At 35.6% G+C, this 15,012-nt stretch overlaps 1 protein-coding gene across 2 annotated transcripts in view; it reads right to left on the reverse strand.

Moving 5' to 3' along the window:
- The window catches only part of TDRD3 (tudor domain containing 3), an 89,645-nt gene that overhangs the window by 36,752 nt on the left and 37,881 nt on the right, over positions 1 to 15,012 (reverse strand). For both annotated transcript variants that reach the window (XM_069009450.1, XM_069009441.1), the window contains 4 exons: positions 13,392 to 13,476; positions 9,568 to 9,633; positions 6,170 to 6,330; positions 3,951 to 4,092 (listed from right to left, as the gene is read on the reverse strand). In XM_069009450.1, coding sequence (XP_068865551.1) covers positions 3,951 to 4,092; positions 6,170 to 6,243 — 216 coding nt within the window. In that variant the 5' untranslated portion in view covers positions 6,244 to 6,330; positions 9,568 to 9,633; positions 13,392 to 13,476. The remainder of the gene's footprint in view (positions 1 to 3,950; positions 4,093 to 6,169; positions 6,331 to 9,567; positions 9,634 to 13,391; positions 13,477 to 15,012) is intronic.

Below are 15,012 nucleotides of genomic sequence, written 5' to 3' on the forward strand. Positions count from 1 at the left end.
AGTACAGCAATTCTGTATGCCAAGGCTGTATAAGTGCTCAGACTCTCATCTCTCCCTAAAAACAATCTCCTTTTTGCCACTGCTGGAAATGAAATGCTGTGCTACTAAGAAAAAAAAGAACAGGTCCTTAATGCTGTTAAAATGCACCAAAATTGCATTCCCTATATTGTATCTCTTTTATTATCTTCATTTCTTACGGTCTTTTTCCCCCAATAGACAGTCATGAATGACTACACATACTGCCTGTTGTCAGCGACAGCCTTAATTACTTAAGCTATATATGACATTTACCTATATATTTATTACCTGATGTAGAATTGATTTAAATCCATCATCTGAGAAATGGAGTATAAACATGAATAAGCTTTAAGCCACTATGTTATCTGAGAATTTCTTAAACTAAGTAGAAGATTAATTTAGCTAATCCATACTCAAATTAAAACTTCTGGTCCACTCCTTTCAAGTTAACCACTTTTTTCAGGAGTCGAAGACTGTTTTCTAAATAATTTATGGTTATTAATTCCTTTCAAGGTTGAAAAAAAAAAAAAAAGAATAATCCTTTTCCTAATGCCTTGGAGCAAAAAACACTGATAAAGTATTCAATAAATTATTCAAAAAAAGCACTTAGAAGTGCAGAAATCATAAAATTTTTCTGCTTTAGTCTCAATCAGTTCACTTAAAGTGTTGCCTTAGAATTAAGAGCTAACCAAGGGCTGATCACTGCAGCATGCTCATACCTCCCTGTACCTAATAACTGAAGCAGCACAGTACAACAGTGATTTCATGGCCAAGCCATTTCCCTTCCCCAGAGCAGGCACTCCAGGTGCAACAAACCCTGCACTTATTCCGGGGTTTCTATTTGCTTGTTTGATTGTACCTAGAGAAATGCACGCAATTTTGGAATGAATTCCCATACTGAATCAAATGATAATAAAAAAAAATAATTATACTCTAGCCAAGAATTCAAGCATTGGATTAATTCCTCATGTCCTATGTCCAGGAAGAGGCATGCTGAATTTACACTTTTTTCTTTCTTTCCCAAATGAGAATCAAGAAAACACACAGAAGACAAAGATTGTTTCAATCTACTGCTCAAACATGCAATTGGGCAAATGGCAAAAAAGCGCTTAAAAAATGACTGCCAATTTACGAACTTTCAGCTACATGAATTTTGAATCATAACAATTTATTGCATAAAACTGTTATCCATAATGAAAGAATTTTAATGATCTAATGGTAAATAAGAGCCTTACACCTCCTTCTCAGGGAGCACTCTCTGCTGAGAAGTGAGAGTAGCTGCTTTAGAAACCACGTTTCACATTGCACCAAATAAAAAGCAGACTGGCAACATGAACAATTTTCTTTATCTTACAATTAAATTTCCTCACACCCCAGCAGCAACTATCATTTACAATAAACTTTGTTATAAATACATTTAGTATGCTTCTTTTACCCTTTTAGCTCTATTTGCATCATGACACTAAAAACGTATTTCCTAAGGAATCTCTTAAGAAACTAAGGTTTAGAATATGAGATTGCTAGGTATTATGTACTACTGTACCCTCACCCTTCTTTCTACCTGTATTTTGAAGTATACATAAAACTACTCCCTTTTCCCATGAGGTAATCTCAATATTTACCCTCACCTTCACCAAAATAGAAAAATCTTTAAGTATACTAGAGGGCTTTATTTTTAGATGATCAGTAATTCTAAGTTTTAAAAGTATAAGAGCCGAACAGTCTCACCAATCACCTCAGCATATTTGCTTCAGACTTCACTTACAGATTGTATATATTGTCTGGTGTTTTGTTTAATAGCAATACAAAACTGCTCTTCCTTCATAAGAAGGGTAGGAGCAGTATCTCAGGTACTGATCCTGCATGTTTGGAACATCAGTCACCATCAGAACACGAGGAATACTACGAAGCAATAATTATCTGGAACTGTATTTTTTCCTGAAGATGTCCGTGACACTTTTCCTTACATTTCCAAGTAGTCTAGAAAAAAAATCTCATAGTAACAGTCTCATTTACTCCTTCCTTATTATTTACTGTTGCTTAAATAGGGACACTTGAAAAGACCTGAAATTTCCAAGCAAGAATTTACTTTATGATAAAACTGAATCCTACAAGGAAGATAATACTGCATTCATTCCACATTTGCTACATTGTAGTGTGAGTCTTTTATTACTAAAACTTGATTCCTCCTGAAAGAAATTTCAAAGACTGCTCTGAATAGAGTAAAACAGTAACACAACTGAAAAACTAGAAGATGACAAGTAGGTGCAAGGACAATAACTTAAGACTGGATAAACACCTTTTATTCTAAAGTTTCATAATGTTATTTGGCTTAATAACACTAACTTTATACTAAGTATAAAACCCCCTTATTTCATCATCTACACAGGAAGCCAAATTAACACATCTCAGACTTTCTAGTGGAGGGAAAATAAAAAACTGCCTTCAAAAATAAAAAACTAGCTTTAAAACTAGTAATTTGACATAGCCACACAAAGTTTTACGTCTTTTTATGCAAACAGTTCATCATTTTAATTAAGCTTCTGTGGCAAGATTAGACAAAGAATGGAAAAGTCCTTATCACCTCTCAGATATTTTAGCAATTATGCTTATTTGTCAACTGTTCTCTTCTGCAATCCTTTCTGAACAGGATAGAAGCATCAAGTTCATAGGGAAACTGCCATCATGTAGCATCTGGCTTCTACAGACTTGTTTGAGCCCTATCTGTCTAGCTGTCAGTCTGGATATAGAACTGGAACTACAATTTCCAGTGGTCATGGTTCACCCGTCCAAACTGATTTCCTGTCACCAACAGCTTTTCTGACATGGCCACATGCATGTGCTGTGAGCTGGTCAACAAGAAAAAGAAAACGATACCCTGGCAAATTCCAAAAGTTTGAGAATCAGAGAGCTGAGAGGACAGCAGCAGGCAATAGTTAATTTTCTGTATCTTACCAGAGCAAATCAGTGACAACTACCACTCCATTAAACATATCACATACAGCCAATAGAACTGGCCAACAAGTGCTGAAAGCTGTAGTCGGCAGCACGACTTTGGTTATTAAATGCTTTGCTTTCTTTATTTACGTAAATAGGGTCTTTTCCAAGTTATTTCTTGATACTAACTTCAAAAAACAAATAATAATTATAAAGCAAAACTTATTTGTTGAAGTCCAGGTAGAAGAAATATGAAAACAGACGGTCCAAAATATCACTAAGAAAGCAAACCAGTTCTATTCTTGTGTTACCAATTACACGGCATTCTTAAGAATGTGTTAGGTCTGTGCTCTCCCTTCTGCCCCATCTATCTTAAAACTCAGTGTTTTTTAACTGAAAAAAGAAATCACAACACTTAATACTAAGTAAGAATAAAAATCATAAAATGGGATGTTTCTGCTGTTGGCCCCAGAACCTTTTTTATTCTGAAAGCTTCATTTAAAACCAGGAATGCTTCTGTGTTTTAAAAAAAACCCTTATTTTCAGCTATAAAAGCACAAAAAGGATGCCAAACAGAATCTAGCAGAATGTGGAACTGTAACATTGAAATAAATTTTGGCCCAGTTTGCTGAAATCTATTAAGTGCAACCAAACACCAAAGAAGGCTAGTTCTAACAAAAATGACTGAGCCCAGCTTAGCAGGAGCAACAGTAAATAGTACTTCATACAGAACTGACCATCATGTTCATAAGCAGCTACTCTGTTTCAATCCCTGCAGAATACAGAAAGGAATCAGTTCCCATGCAAAGATCACTTGTAATTTCTTCATTTGCAACATTATACATAAGAACTCTGGCTGCAGCCCTAAAACTATTGGGACGCTACAGTTCTAAAAGCTTATCATATGGAAGTTCACAGTCAACAGCAGAAAGATTGAAGTTTTTAAATGTAATATGCAACTTGTAAGACAAGCATTTCCAGTGGTGTTACCTCACCCTTTGTAATTCCCACTTTTCTATAAGATGCTCCACTTCACCTCCAAGAACTGCCGTGTTACTGTCATCCAACAGCAAGAATCCATTTCTCACTTCAACAATTCCTGAAAGCTTAATTTTTGTTCCAGGTGGAGTGTTCAGGCTAGAGGTAGAAACAAAGCCAAATAATTCAAATACATTTATTACCATTTTGCCACAAAGAAACACATAAAAACCTGGTCTTATCATAATTCCAACATTTTCATATGACATAATAAAAAATTAGCATCAAAAAGCACAGTACTTTCCAACAGCTTTATTGGAACACCTCCCACTCATTATGCAAAAATTCCATACTGCAAATTAGATTCTAACAGAGATGAATATTGGCAATCTGTCTGTTTGGTTAACATTCAATTTCTCAATATCAAACTGAGGATATGATTTGTTTAGACTAACAGGCAATATTCTTAGACAACTGACTTTGAGGTAGGTTCGTCATATTTACAGTTAAGAGTGGATCTCCAGATACTAATCATCTCATTTTTTTTAGACATTGAACTTAGTAAACACAGAGTGGTTAGAAAGGAACCTTTCTATACATTGCTAAGAGCTAGGACTGTACTAGAGTAAATACAAAAACCATGTATCTCGTAGCACTTCTTATTACTCTGTAATTTAAAAACATACGAATACTTTCTGTCATCAGCTCCCACAAGGAGCCACCTTGCCTTCTTCTCAAGTGAATCTACCCTAGGAAAAGCAACAGCACAAGAATAAAAGAAGCATGTATTTCCAACATGTAAAGAAATGACAAGCAGTGCAATATGGAAACTGCTTCTTCTTGTGAGAAGCAGGACAAAGACAGTTCAAACCTTACAACTGAGAGACAATAAAGACAATAATCTCTTTAAAATATGCTAAAGCTACTATTGCAATCACAGACCCATACCACATGGTGAGGAACATTCATAGCAGAGTGAGGCAATTACAGTAGCAGTGGCATTTAACCTTAGCAAAGTTAATGGATTTTTGGATTGTTCTGATAAAAGCAAAGAAAATGAGATCAAAAAATAGACATGAAAGAAATACAGAAAAAAAAATTAAAATTAGGCAAGAGGAGAGGAGTAAATGGAAACCATAGTCATGAAAACCTATAATTTAAAGGAAAATTGTGATTTTTATTTAAAGTAATACTATGTACTGAAACAGCATATTATTGCAGTTTAATAGTCCAACATCAAACTTTAAACAATTACATATAACACACATTAAATCTTTAAATGTTACGTAAAAGGAAGAGCTCACGGCATTACTAGAGTGATGAGTTCTCTAACATTTTTGAGATTTTTATCAAAAAGCTTTCCAATTATGTCTTGTACTGGGTGTTCATCTTTAAATATTTTGTGATCTAGAATCTACTTACACAGGAGTCTGTTTGCCTTCCTTTACTGCTCTCTTTATATTCACATTGGAATATGATATTCCAAGTTGTGCTGGCTCAAGCTAAAATTAAAATATCATTAAATGTTCTGATAGCATCACTCTAAACTGCAAGCTGGCTCCTGCTCAGAAGGAACAGTTTAACAGTAAAAGATGACATTCAAAAATTAAGTGCATATCTATATCTAACTGTTGCAGCTAGCAGAGAAAGAAGAAAAAGGATTTTTTTTAAACCAAAGTTATCTGAATTAGAGGAGTGCAGAGCATACCATGACTCTGCAGACTAAACACCAGAGATCGTTTTTAGCATCTCCATAACCAAACACACAAAATATCCCCATGTTCAGCAGTAAATCAGCTCTCTTACCCTTCACTTTTAACTGAAGAAACATCCAAGTTAAAGGCCTCCCCATGGTTAAGCAGTATTAGTTGCATTGGCTTAGGAGTGTCAAGCCCATGGCATTCCTGCTACAAAGGTAAGGCAAAAGATCTACTACTACTAAAAATTGGGGATTTGGCCCAAGTTTACACACAACCCCAAAATGCTGTGTGGCGTGAAACTACAACTCAGTAGATGGCTGCAGAAATCCACTTTCTTCCATTATGTACTTCAGCATAAACAGAACTGTAAATTACATTCATATATACCTTTGCATGCTGAATTTAAGTTTCTCCTTTATATACAAATCCAAGAAAGAAGCAAAAAAAGCAATTTTTTTTATCACATACTAAAGACACTCCATTTTTTCAAGGACATTGAAGTATCAAAGCAAAACCTGGAAAAGAAAGTTGTTCACCTTATTTTTGACATGCTGCTGTATTCTATAGCTGTGCAGCTTGTGTGTCCATCAGTCATCTGTAAACGTAACATTCTGGGAGCAGCCTGAGATTCTTCGTTATCCTTTGGTGCAGCAACATTGCGGATTTTCTGTATTTGCAGAACACACGGCCCTTCCAGCTAGGTAAGTCAAACAGAAAAGACAAAACTATGAGCACTGTTAAGCAAACACGTGGCAATATCTAGACACACCAACAGATGCCCCCAGGCAAAGAAAAGTGTAATTTGATCATGTTCAATTTCTATCACTCATGTACTGTATGTTCTAAAGCCTGATAAAAATGGCTTTTTCAGAGAAACAGTTGCAGTGCTTCACACATCTCTGAGATACCAATTATAAAATAAAAGTGAACGAAAACAGCTGGGGAGGAAAACAAACAAAAACACCGATACTGTCACTTCGAACATAGTATGGAGTCCAGATAAGATTTCAGATGCTGTACTGCAGGGTGTCACTGACAAGTCTTCTAAAGAAAGACAGAAACAGCTTAGAAGACTATCTGTTTAGATCAAGAGGAAATTTCAAGTACAACTGCTTTATAAACACCAACTAGAAACACAGCTTCTTTAAACAATGGTCCAATCAAAACACAACTAACTGAAGGGACATCGCTTTTCTGTTGATTACATAAAAATGGGTACCCTACTATACACACCACAATCTATGTTACAAAAAAAAAAAAATAGTAACTAAAAAAACCCACAAAACAAATAAACAAACAATACCCCAAAATAAAACAAAACCACCACGACCACAAAACACCAAAATAAAGCAAAATAAACCCACCTGAAAAACCCAAGCCCAAAACAACCACCTAAACCATTTGTAACATTTCAGCTATAGCTTAGTCTTTTTGATTTCTCTGAAAAATAAAAATTGTCTGTGGCTGCTCAACTGATTTCTAGCTCCTAAAAGATAGCGAAAGATTAAAAAGTGTACATTTCACCAGCTTTTAACCTTGAAGAAACAGAATAGGTAGCCCAGAAAAATGAGAGCAGATAACCAGTAGGTAAGCATATATAAAGAAAAGAGAGATTAATAAATAAGAGAATAGGAGCACAGTAGCTTTACTGTGACAGCAATAGAAGATCTGATGTAGAAATCACTCTCACTGAAAGAAGCTTTTCTAAATGCAGTTCAGTTTTAACTGGAACAGCAAATCTGATCATCATTTAAAAAAAAAATAAAAATAAAAGGCTGTAGGAAACAAAAATCCACAATCAAAAAAAGAATGAAACAGAAATTGGGACGCATATGAGTAACCTTTAACAGGAATTAAATTGCTGGCACCTTGTTTTCAACTGCTTACCATCAATTTTTCAGTACTCAGGAAGGAACTCTGTGAGAACACAACTTAAATCCTTTCTGAATGCTTCTTCTGCAATTAATGTTTCCATTGTAATGAAACTAAGTTCTCAAAAGAAAACCACTCACGTACTTTAACACTTTAAATGTAACAGCTATTAAGTTATATGTTGTAACTTTATAGTCTTCTTTGCACTTCTATTCCTTTAAAAATACTTAACATATATTTATAGTATATAGTCATCTTGATAGAAATGTGAGGATTCAGTTTTTCCAAATCCTATGCAAATGTGGCCATCTTGTGGTTAATACTGGTAATATATTTTTTTTTAAAACCATACAAAACATGGATATTAATGAGTGAGTGAAACAGCTCTGTGTATTAATGACTGAAGTTGATAACCATCTATAGTGGTCAAATACCCACGTTTCATACTAGGACTCTCCCAGCTTTTATGAAGCTATTTGCCTATTATAATAATACTTCAAAATAAAGTTATTTTCTATGCAAGATGGAAATACATCATAGGTTCTCAAGATATAGGTAAATAATACTAATATTAGTCTTGGCTGAGAGGAACAATAGTAGCACACAGTTTCTATTTTTCACTGAAACATTTCTAAACAACAAATTAATACTTTCTACTGAGAGATTATACTAAGAAGTTGTTCCTCTCCTATAAAGCAAATATTCTTTTTTGTAAACACATAGCTCTGTAACATAACGTATTTGGAGACATTGCAAGCTAAACAGCAGCACTGATTAAGGAGTCAGATTTGCTTTATGTTACTCAAAAAAAGGAAATTACAGTTAAGAAAGCAAGGATTCAGCATACTCTCTAATAGCTTGAGCTAAAAATTATAAATAGGAGTCCTTCTCAAACAGATTTTTTTCTGTGCAATCACTCTTTCCAAAACCTGAAGGACTATCACCCTCCAGGAAATGGTTTGCAAGTGTCTGGTTTGGGTTTTCTTAGAGTAATTTTCAAAGATCTACGAATATAGATAAAGTTAATAAAACTCTTCCCATAAAGTTAGTTTACTAAGTAATATGCTGCATGCATAGACTGCTGCCTAGCTAAAATCTGCAATCCTGCAATGGACTCTCTATCAAGTGTTATTTGTATAAATGGCAATAATGTTTGTGCTTTTTTTCTTGCAGAAGTCTGTGCTCACAGCACTGACCACACCATTTAGACAACAGAATAAACAAATCCAAACAGCTCTTAACAGCCTCTCTCACCAATCAATCTTGCTTTCGTAAAACAAACCCACCCTAACTTACCAGTACCTGAATTTCAACAGTAAAGAAATATGTTTCCCCAGAACTTTCACATCAGTGATAGACTGTCAGTATTTGAAGTAAGATATAAAGAATTGAAGTGAGAACCATGCTAATTTTAAAATAAAATTTCTTCATTTATCCACTCTCTGAATCACATGTAAGGAACAAAACAGGAAGGGTATACAGAAGGGGACAAAACTTCATTTTTATCTAAACGCACACCATGCATTAAAATCTAGCACATCCAAGTTTCAAGTACAATACTCTAGCACAGAAAGTGTTACACCATCTAACGTGTTGTATTCACGTAACCTGTAGGACACATAGCCATAGGAAAGCACATAGCTATAGCCATGGATGGCAGTAGCCAAGTAACACAGCATTAACATGTATTACTATGTATCAGAAGCAAACAGATACTTCAATTTATTCCTGGCCTGCTTTGTTGCTCTCTCAGGATAATGGAGGAGAAAAAATGAAATTCTGATACAATGTCAAGACCAAACAGGTTAAATGACTTTCCAGCAGCAAATGAAGTTGCTAGGATTGTCCAGAGTTTTTTTAAGCATTTCAAACTTGTGAAATAAAAACCAAAAGGTCCTCTTTTATGAAGCTTATGTTCATATATTTACACTGTAATATATTCAAACATTGGGGGGGGGGTTTGTATGTGAAGTAATGACAAAACCAGACTAATGTGCCATAGAAGACTCTCATCACACAGAAATCACAGACTACATCAAAGTGAAGTAAAAATATTGCCAACCTTTTCCACCTTCCCACCATTGATGTCACTGGGGAGGAATTTCTTGCCAATCGTTCTTAAATCTGTCTGAAATGATTACAGAAGACAAGAAAATATTAACTTAAAATATGCACTTAAAAAAAAAAAAGAAAAAAACAAAAAACATAAAATAGTAAAAAGAATAGCATTTTTTCCATAATGACAACTCTTTATTACAGAAATCCACTCCTCTGTGTGTGATAAAAAATTCAGCAACTCAAGAGTTTACAAAAGAAATCCTTTTGCCTTTTAAATTATATTCTTAGTTACATTTTCAGTGTTGATTAAAATGCTTTTAAATAGACAAAACCAAATAACTATGTAATGTTTAATTGTTAAACATAACTATGAGGTTTAATAGAGGTAAAACATCTTTCTTTGCTCTCCAACTGGCACTTAGAGAAAAGTATTTTTAGTTTCTGTCTTTTTACATGCACAAATCCTTACTTATTATGATCATAAACAACTCTTTCAAAAGAAAATGTGCTAAATGTAATTACTACAAGAACTTGAACAGTAACTTGCCATTAATATATGTCAATAGCCTACTGTTCTGGCATCCTGATCTAGAACCAAGCAGGACTGTATTTTAGTATCTGAAATATTGTAAAGAATTGATTTACTCTAGTTTTCAGTGAGAAACACTGGTATGTTACAAATAGAAAAAGCAATCATAGGAATATGTTTTTAGTATATTTACTGAGTATCTATAGAGGGGATAAATGCCCAGTCCTCTCTCTGTTGCACAAGTTAGCCAGGTAGTGATAAGGAAGCACATTCAGTTTTCAATCTGAGCCCATCTGAGGAAACTCATCTGTCAGTTGTGCATCTCTGAATTGCACACAGGTTCCTACAAACTGTTCCTGTGTGTTCCATATCCATACCATAGAACCATCATAGAATGGTTTGGGTTGAAAGGGACCTTAAAGAACACCTAGTTCCAACTCCCTTCCTGTGGGCAGGGTACACCTTCCACTAAGGCCATATTGCTCAAGTCCCATCCAACCCACCCTTAAACACTTCCAGGGATGGGGCATCCGTGACTTCTCTGGGCAACCTGTTCCAGAGCCTCACCACCCTCACAATAAAGAATTTCCTCCTAATATCTAGCCTAAACCTACTGTTAGATTGAAGCCATTCCCCCTTGTCCTTTCACTATGTGTCCTTGTAAAAAGTGTCTCTCTCCATCTTTCTCATAAGCTTCTTTCAGGCACTGGAAGGCCACCATTAGGTCTACCCCAAATCTTCTCTTTTCCAGGCTGAACCATCCCAATTCTCCCAGCCTTTCCTCACAGGAGACCTGCTCCATCTCTCTAATTGTCTTGGTATCTCTCCTCTGGACTTGTTTCAACAGGTCAATGTCCTTCCTGCACAGGGATCCCCAAAGCTGGATGCAGCACTGCAGGTGGGGTCTCACCAGAGGGGAGCAGAGGAGTGGAATCCCCTCCCTTGCCCTGCTGTCCATGCTGCTTTTGCTGCAGCCCAGGACACATTTGGCTCTCTGGGCTGGGAGTGCACATTGCTGGGTCCAGCCTCTCACTCAGCAGCACCCCAAAGCTGTTCTCAGCAGGGCTGCTCTTGATCTTGATCTTCATCCCCAAACCTGTGTTCATACTGGGGGCTGCCCCAACCCAGGTACAGCACTTTGCACTTGGCCTTGTTAAACCGCATGAGATTCCCATGCATCCATTTCTTGAGCTTGCCCAGGTCTGTCTAGACAGCATCCTGTCCTTCAGGTGTGTCAAGTTCACTACTCAGCTTGCGGTCATCTGCAAATTTGCTGAGTGTGTACCTGGTCCCTTCATCTGTGTCATTAATGAAGACATTTAGTGACACTGATCCCAATACAAATCCCTGAGGGACACCACTCATCAGTGATGTCCACTGGGACTCTGAGCCACTGACCACTACCCTCTGGATGGGACTGTCCAACTACTTTCTTATGCCTCTAACCATTCATTAAAATCCATCTTTCTCCAGTTTAGAAAGAAGGATGTTCTCAGGGACTGTGTCAAAAGCTTTACAGAAGTCCAGCTAAATGACATCTGTATCCCTTCCCTTGTCCACTTATGCAGTCACCCCATCACAGAAGACCACTGGGTTGCTCAGACAGGACTTGCCCTTGGTGAAGACTCTAGCTTTGCAGTCAAAGCAGTAGGAAGGGGACACAACTTCTACAAATTCTTTTTAAGTTCTTAGACAAATGAAAACATTTGAAGGACTCAAGATACATTTATGTCTATTTCACACTTATTTAAGCAATTCACACACACACTTCAAAAAGGGAAAAAAGGTCAGCTGACTTCTTGATTTCTACTGCCTGAAACACGCCTCTAGTAGTCAAGAAGAATTTGTAAGAAGTGGAATATAAATTCACTGTTATCCTGCCATTAAAGACACACTGCTACTCTCTACTTTCTCAACAGACAAGTTAACCTGAGCACAAAAACAACTGACTTAATGATAAAAAGTGATAAGTAATTAAATCTGGCTTTGGAGTTCTTGTGCAACATTTCTGGTTTATTTTTATTATCTATCAAACAAACCTGAAATAACGACACAGGCACAAATGATCATGTCACTACTTGTTCCAGCACATGCAGGTAATACCCAGCAACTCACAAGTATTTTATTTGGGTCTGTATAAAGCAGAAATGTGTTCTCAAATATATGGGCATGCTGCTCTGGTCCAGAAATCAAATGCTTACCCTTTGCATGTTTTCTATTACATTCTTTGCATCTTTACATTAGAATTTTGCTTTAATTCTTTTCCTATTCCTTACATGAACTGGTGCCTGCATGCACGAATGATTGAACATATGCTTTAAAGAATAAGTGAAAGGAGCAGAGGGGACACTCTTTTTCAGAGTATCAACTAAAACCATCTAGTGGTTAAATCTTGAGGGTGGACAAAATAATCCCCAACAACTCTCACATAATTTCATTATTTTATTATTTCTAATTTCATCAAGGAAGAACACTTTTCTCTTAAGCATTCAACTACATTGTGTTCCGTCTTGAAACAACATATAGTTATTACAAAGCACAAAGTTTATTATTAAACTTTATAAAGTACAGACAAGCTTTAAAACATCTGAGTATGGATTTGATAGAATATGTTAAAATAAAATAACAAATACACAAATTAAGAAAGGCAGTAGACTTGCTAATGTTTACCAACAATATATACTAGAATTCTAAAAAAAAGGGATTCACATGCACACTTTTCTCATATCCTCAAAAATACTATGGTTTATTGCTTTGAAGATGTTGCTCTATCTTGTATATTCCTTGTTCATTTTTTGCCAGAATTATGACTACTAATCCAGATTTCTACAGTAAAGAAAAAAACCTGGTTTTAGTTACATAAATATGTAGACAACACTGGATATGTAGTCTGAATGTGCTTTAAGGAGTATCATGTCCAGAAGTCAAAGTAAGGGTGTTTTATTCATCCCAACAAACTTATTTTGCACTAAAATTTCATACTTGTATCATTACACAGAACTTCTGGTTGTATTACTGCTTGTAGTTTGACTTTAGTTTTACATTTCATAAACAAAAAAATACTTTCCTCTGCTAAATCTGTTCATTTCTTCTGCTAGGGGTTTTGCAGTTTGGAATAGGTGTTCTTTCCAAGCAAAACTCAGAGTTCACACAGGCACGGAGAGAGGTAAGTACTTTGTCCTTTACATAAATCACACAGACAATGGTACACTTAGACACACAAACCTATACCTGAGCCATTAGATCTACCATTTTTAGCACGATTTGACAGAAAAAACGATTTCACTACCATAACTTACATTAAGGGCAACTAGGATAATATCATTTGTATTAACTTTTTCAGATGAACTTAAGCAAGCTTCAATTCCTTCATCTGAAAGATACCTGTTAAAGAAAAAAAGAATTAGAATATCACATGATGGATCAATGAGACAAATTTTTTTCTGTGTATGAGATTGTCTTTAGTTCCTATCTTTTGTTGAAGCATAGATGCAAAAATACTTGAAAAATTACTTAATGTAATCAGTTTCCTTACACTGAGACGGGGTTAAGAAAAATATTTCTTCTTTCATAATTTCTAAACAGAAGAAAATTTTTAAAAATGCAAACAAGAAAAAAAGTTACACTTACAAAGTAATCAGAGCCATCATAAACAGGGTAACACTGTGCTCCTTATGCCCACCCCTCAAATTATAGGAACCTGACTTCAAAATCAACCCTTTGACCTTTACTTGATGGAAGAAGCATATTTTCACTTGTGCATTTGCAAGGAAAAAAACAAAACAAAACAACCAACTCCCATCCTGCTTAGAACACAACCACATCCATTTGTAAAGAGCAAGGCTGTACAGTTAATTCCTCAAGGGCTGGGGCACACAACACTGACATCCTCTAAAATGTATTTTGGTTGCCTGGGCTACAAAGAAACCAGTAAAAATGAAAGTGCATTACAGTGCAGGAATAGTCAAATATGGTGAAAAGTATTAAATAAGAATAAAAATTCTCCTCCACAATCACACTTGGAAAAAGTGACACTGATAGTGGCAGTGCAGGATCAGTATCTTTCTGTAAAAATTCTGTAAATATACAATAAATTTGTTCATCTGAACACTAAGCAAGTTTTGAATTGATTACCTGAATCCATTTAAAAGGACTGACCTATTCTAACCTTCAAAAAACACTTTAAAAAAGGATAATTTTAACTTGAGTGGTCAGAAATTGTGACATTTATTGTTCATTTTGCCTAGTCTAACCCATTTGCAGTCCCAGTTTTCAATTTTATGTAGCTGGCAACCTGCCTTCTTCTGCACAGTTCATTTTATTCAAATACATCACAGCAACCATTAAATAATTGACAGATACCCAGTCTGAAACACAGTACTTCCTCAACATTTAAGTAACTACTCACCCAGAAATCACCATTTCCCAAATAGTAAAAGAATGATTTAAGAAACAAAGATTAATATACCCTAAGAAATACTAAAAATAAATATTCCTGGGTGCTTCAAGAAATACTTCTTTTTAAAGAAAATAACATGCACAGTGTAACATATAAACAAGGCAAAATACTTGAAGGGAAGTATACTTGACAGACCTTTTTGACTCCAGCCCTGGTAACTTTAACATTGCCCTCTCCAGTCCTGCCAGTGTTCCCATACTAATTACTGGTCTCAGCTGTGGGATGTATCTGTTCACATCAGACACTGGGATCTAGCAAATCCTGAGTCACTAGCCCACCATCACCAAAAAGAAAAAAAACTAATAATGAATCAATTCAGACAGCAAAAAAATGCATATATATATAGAAGCATAAGAAGAAACAATCCTATTTTTTTAATAAAAGACAGATGCTTGAGAAGAATAAGGTAGCAAGACGTGTTGGCTTGCATGGGAATACAAGATTTCCCAGCTGAGCAACTC

The sequence above is a fragment of the Aphelocoma coerulescens genome, chromosome 1, assembly GCF_041296385.1.
Source record: "Aphelocoma coerulescens isolate FSJ_1873_10779 chromosome 1, UR_Acoe_1.0, whole genome shotgun sequence".
NCBI classification, from domain to species: Eukaryota; Metazoa; Chordata; class Aves; order Passeriformes; family Corvidae; genus Aphelocoma; species Aphelocoma coerulescens.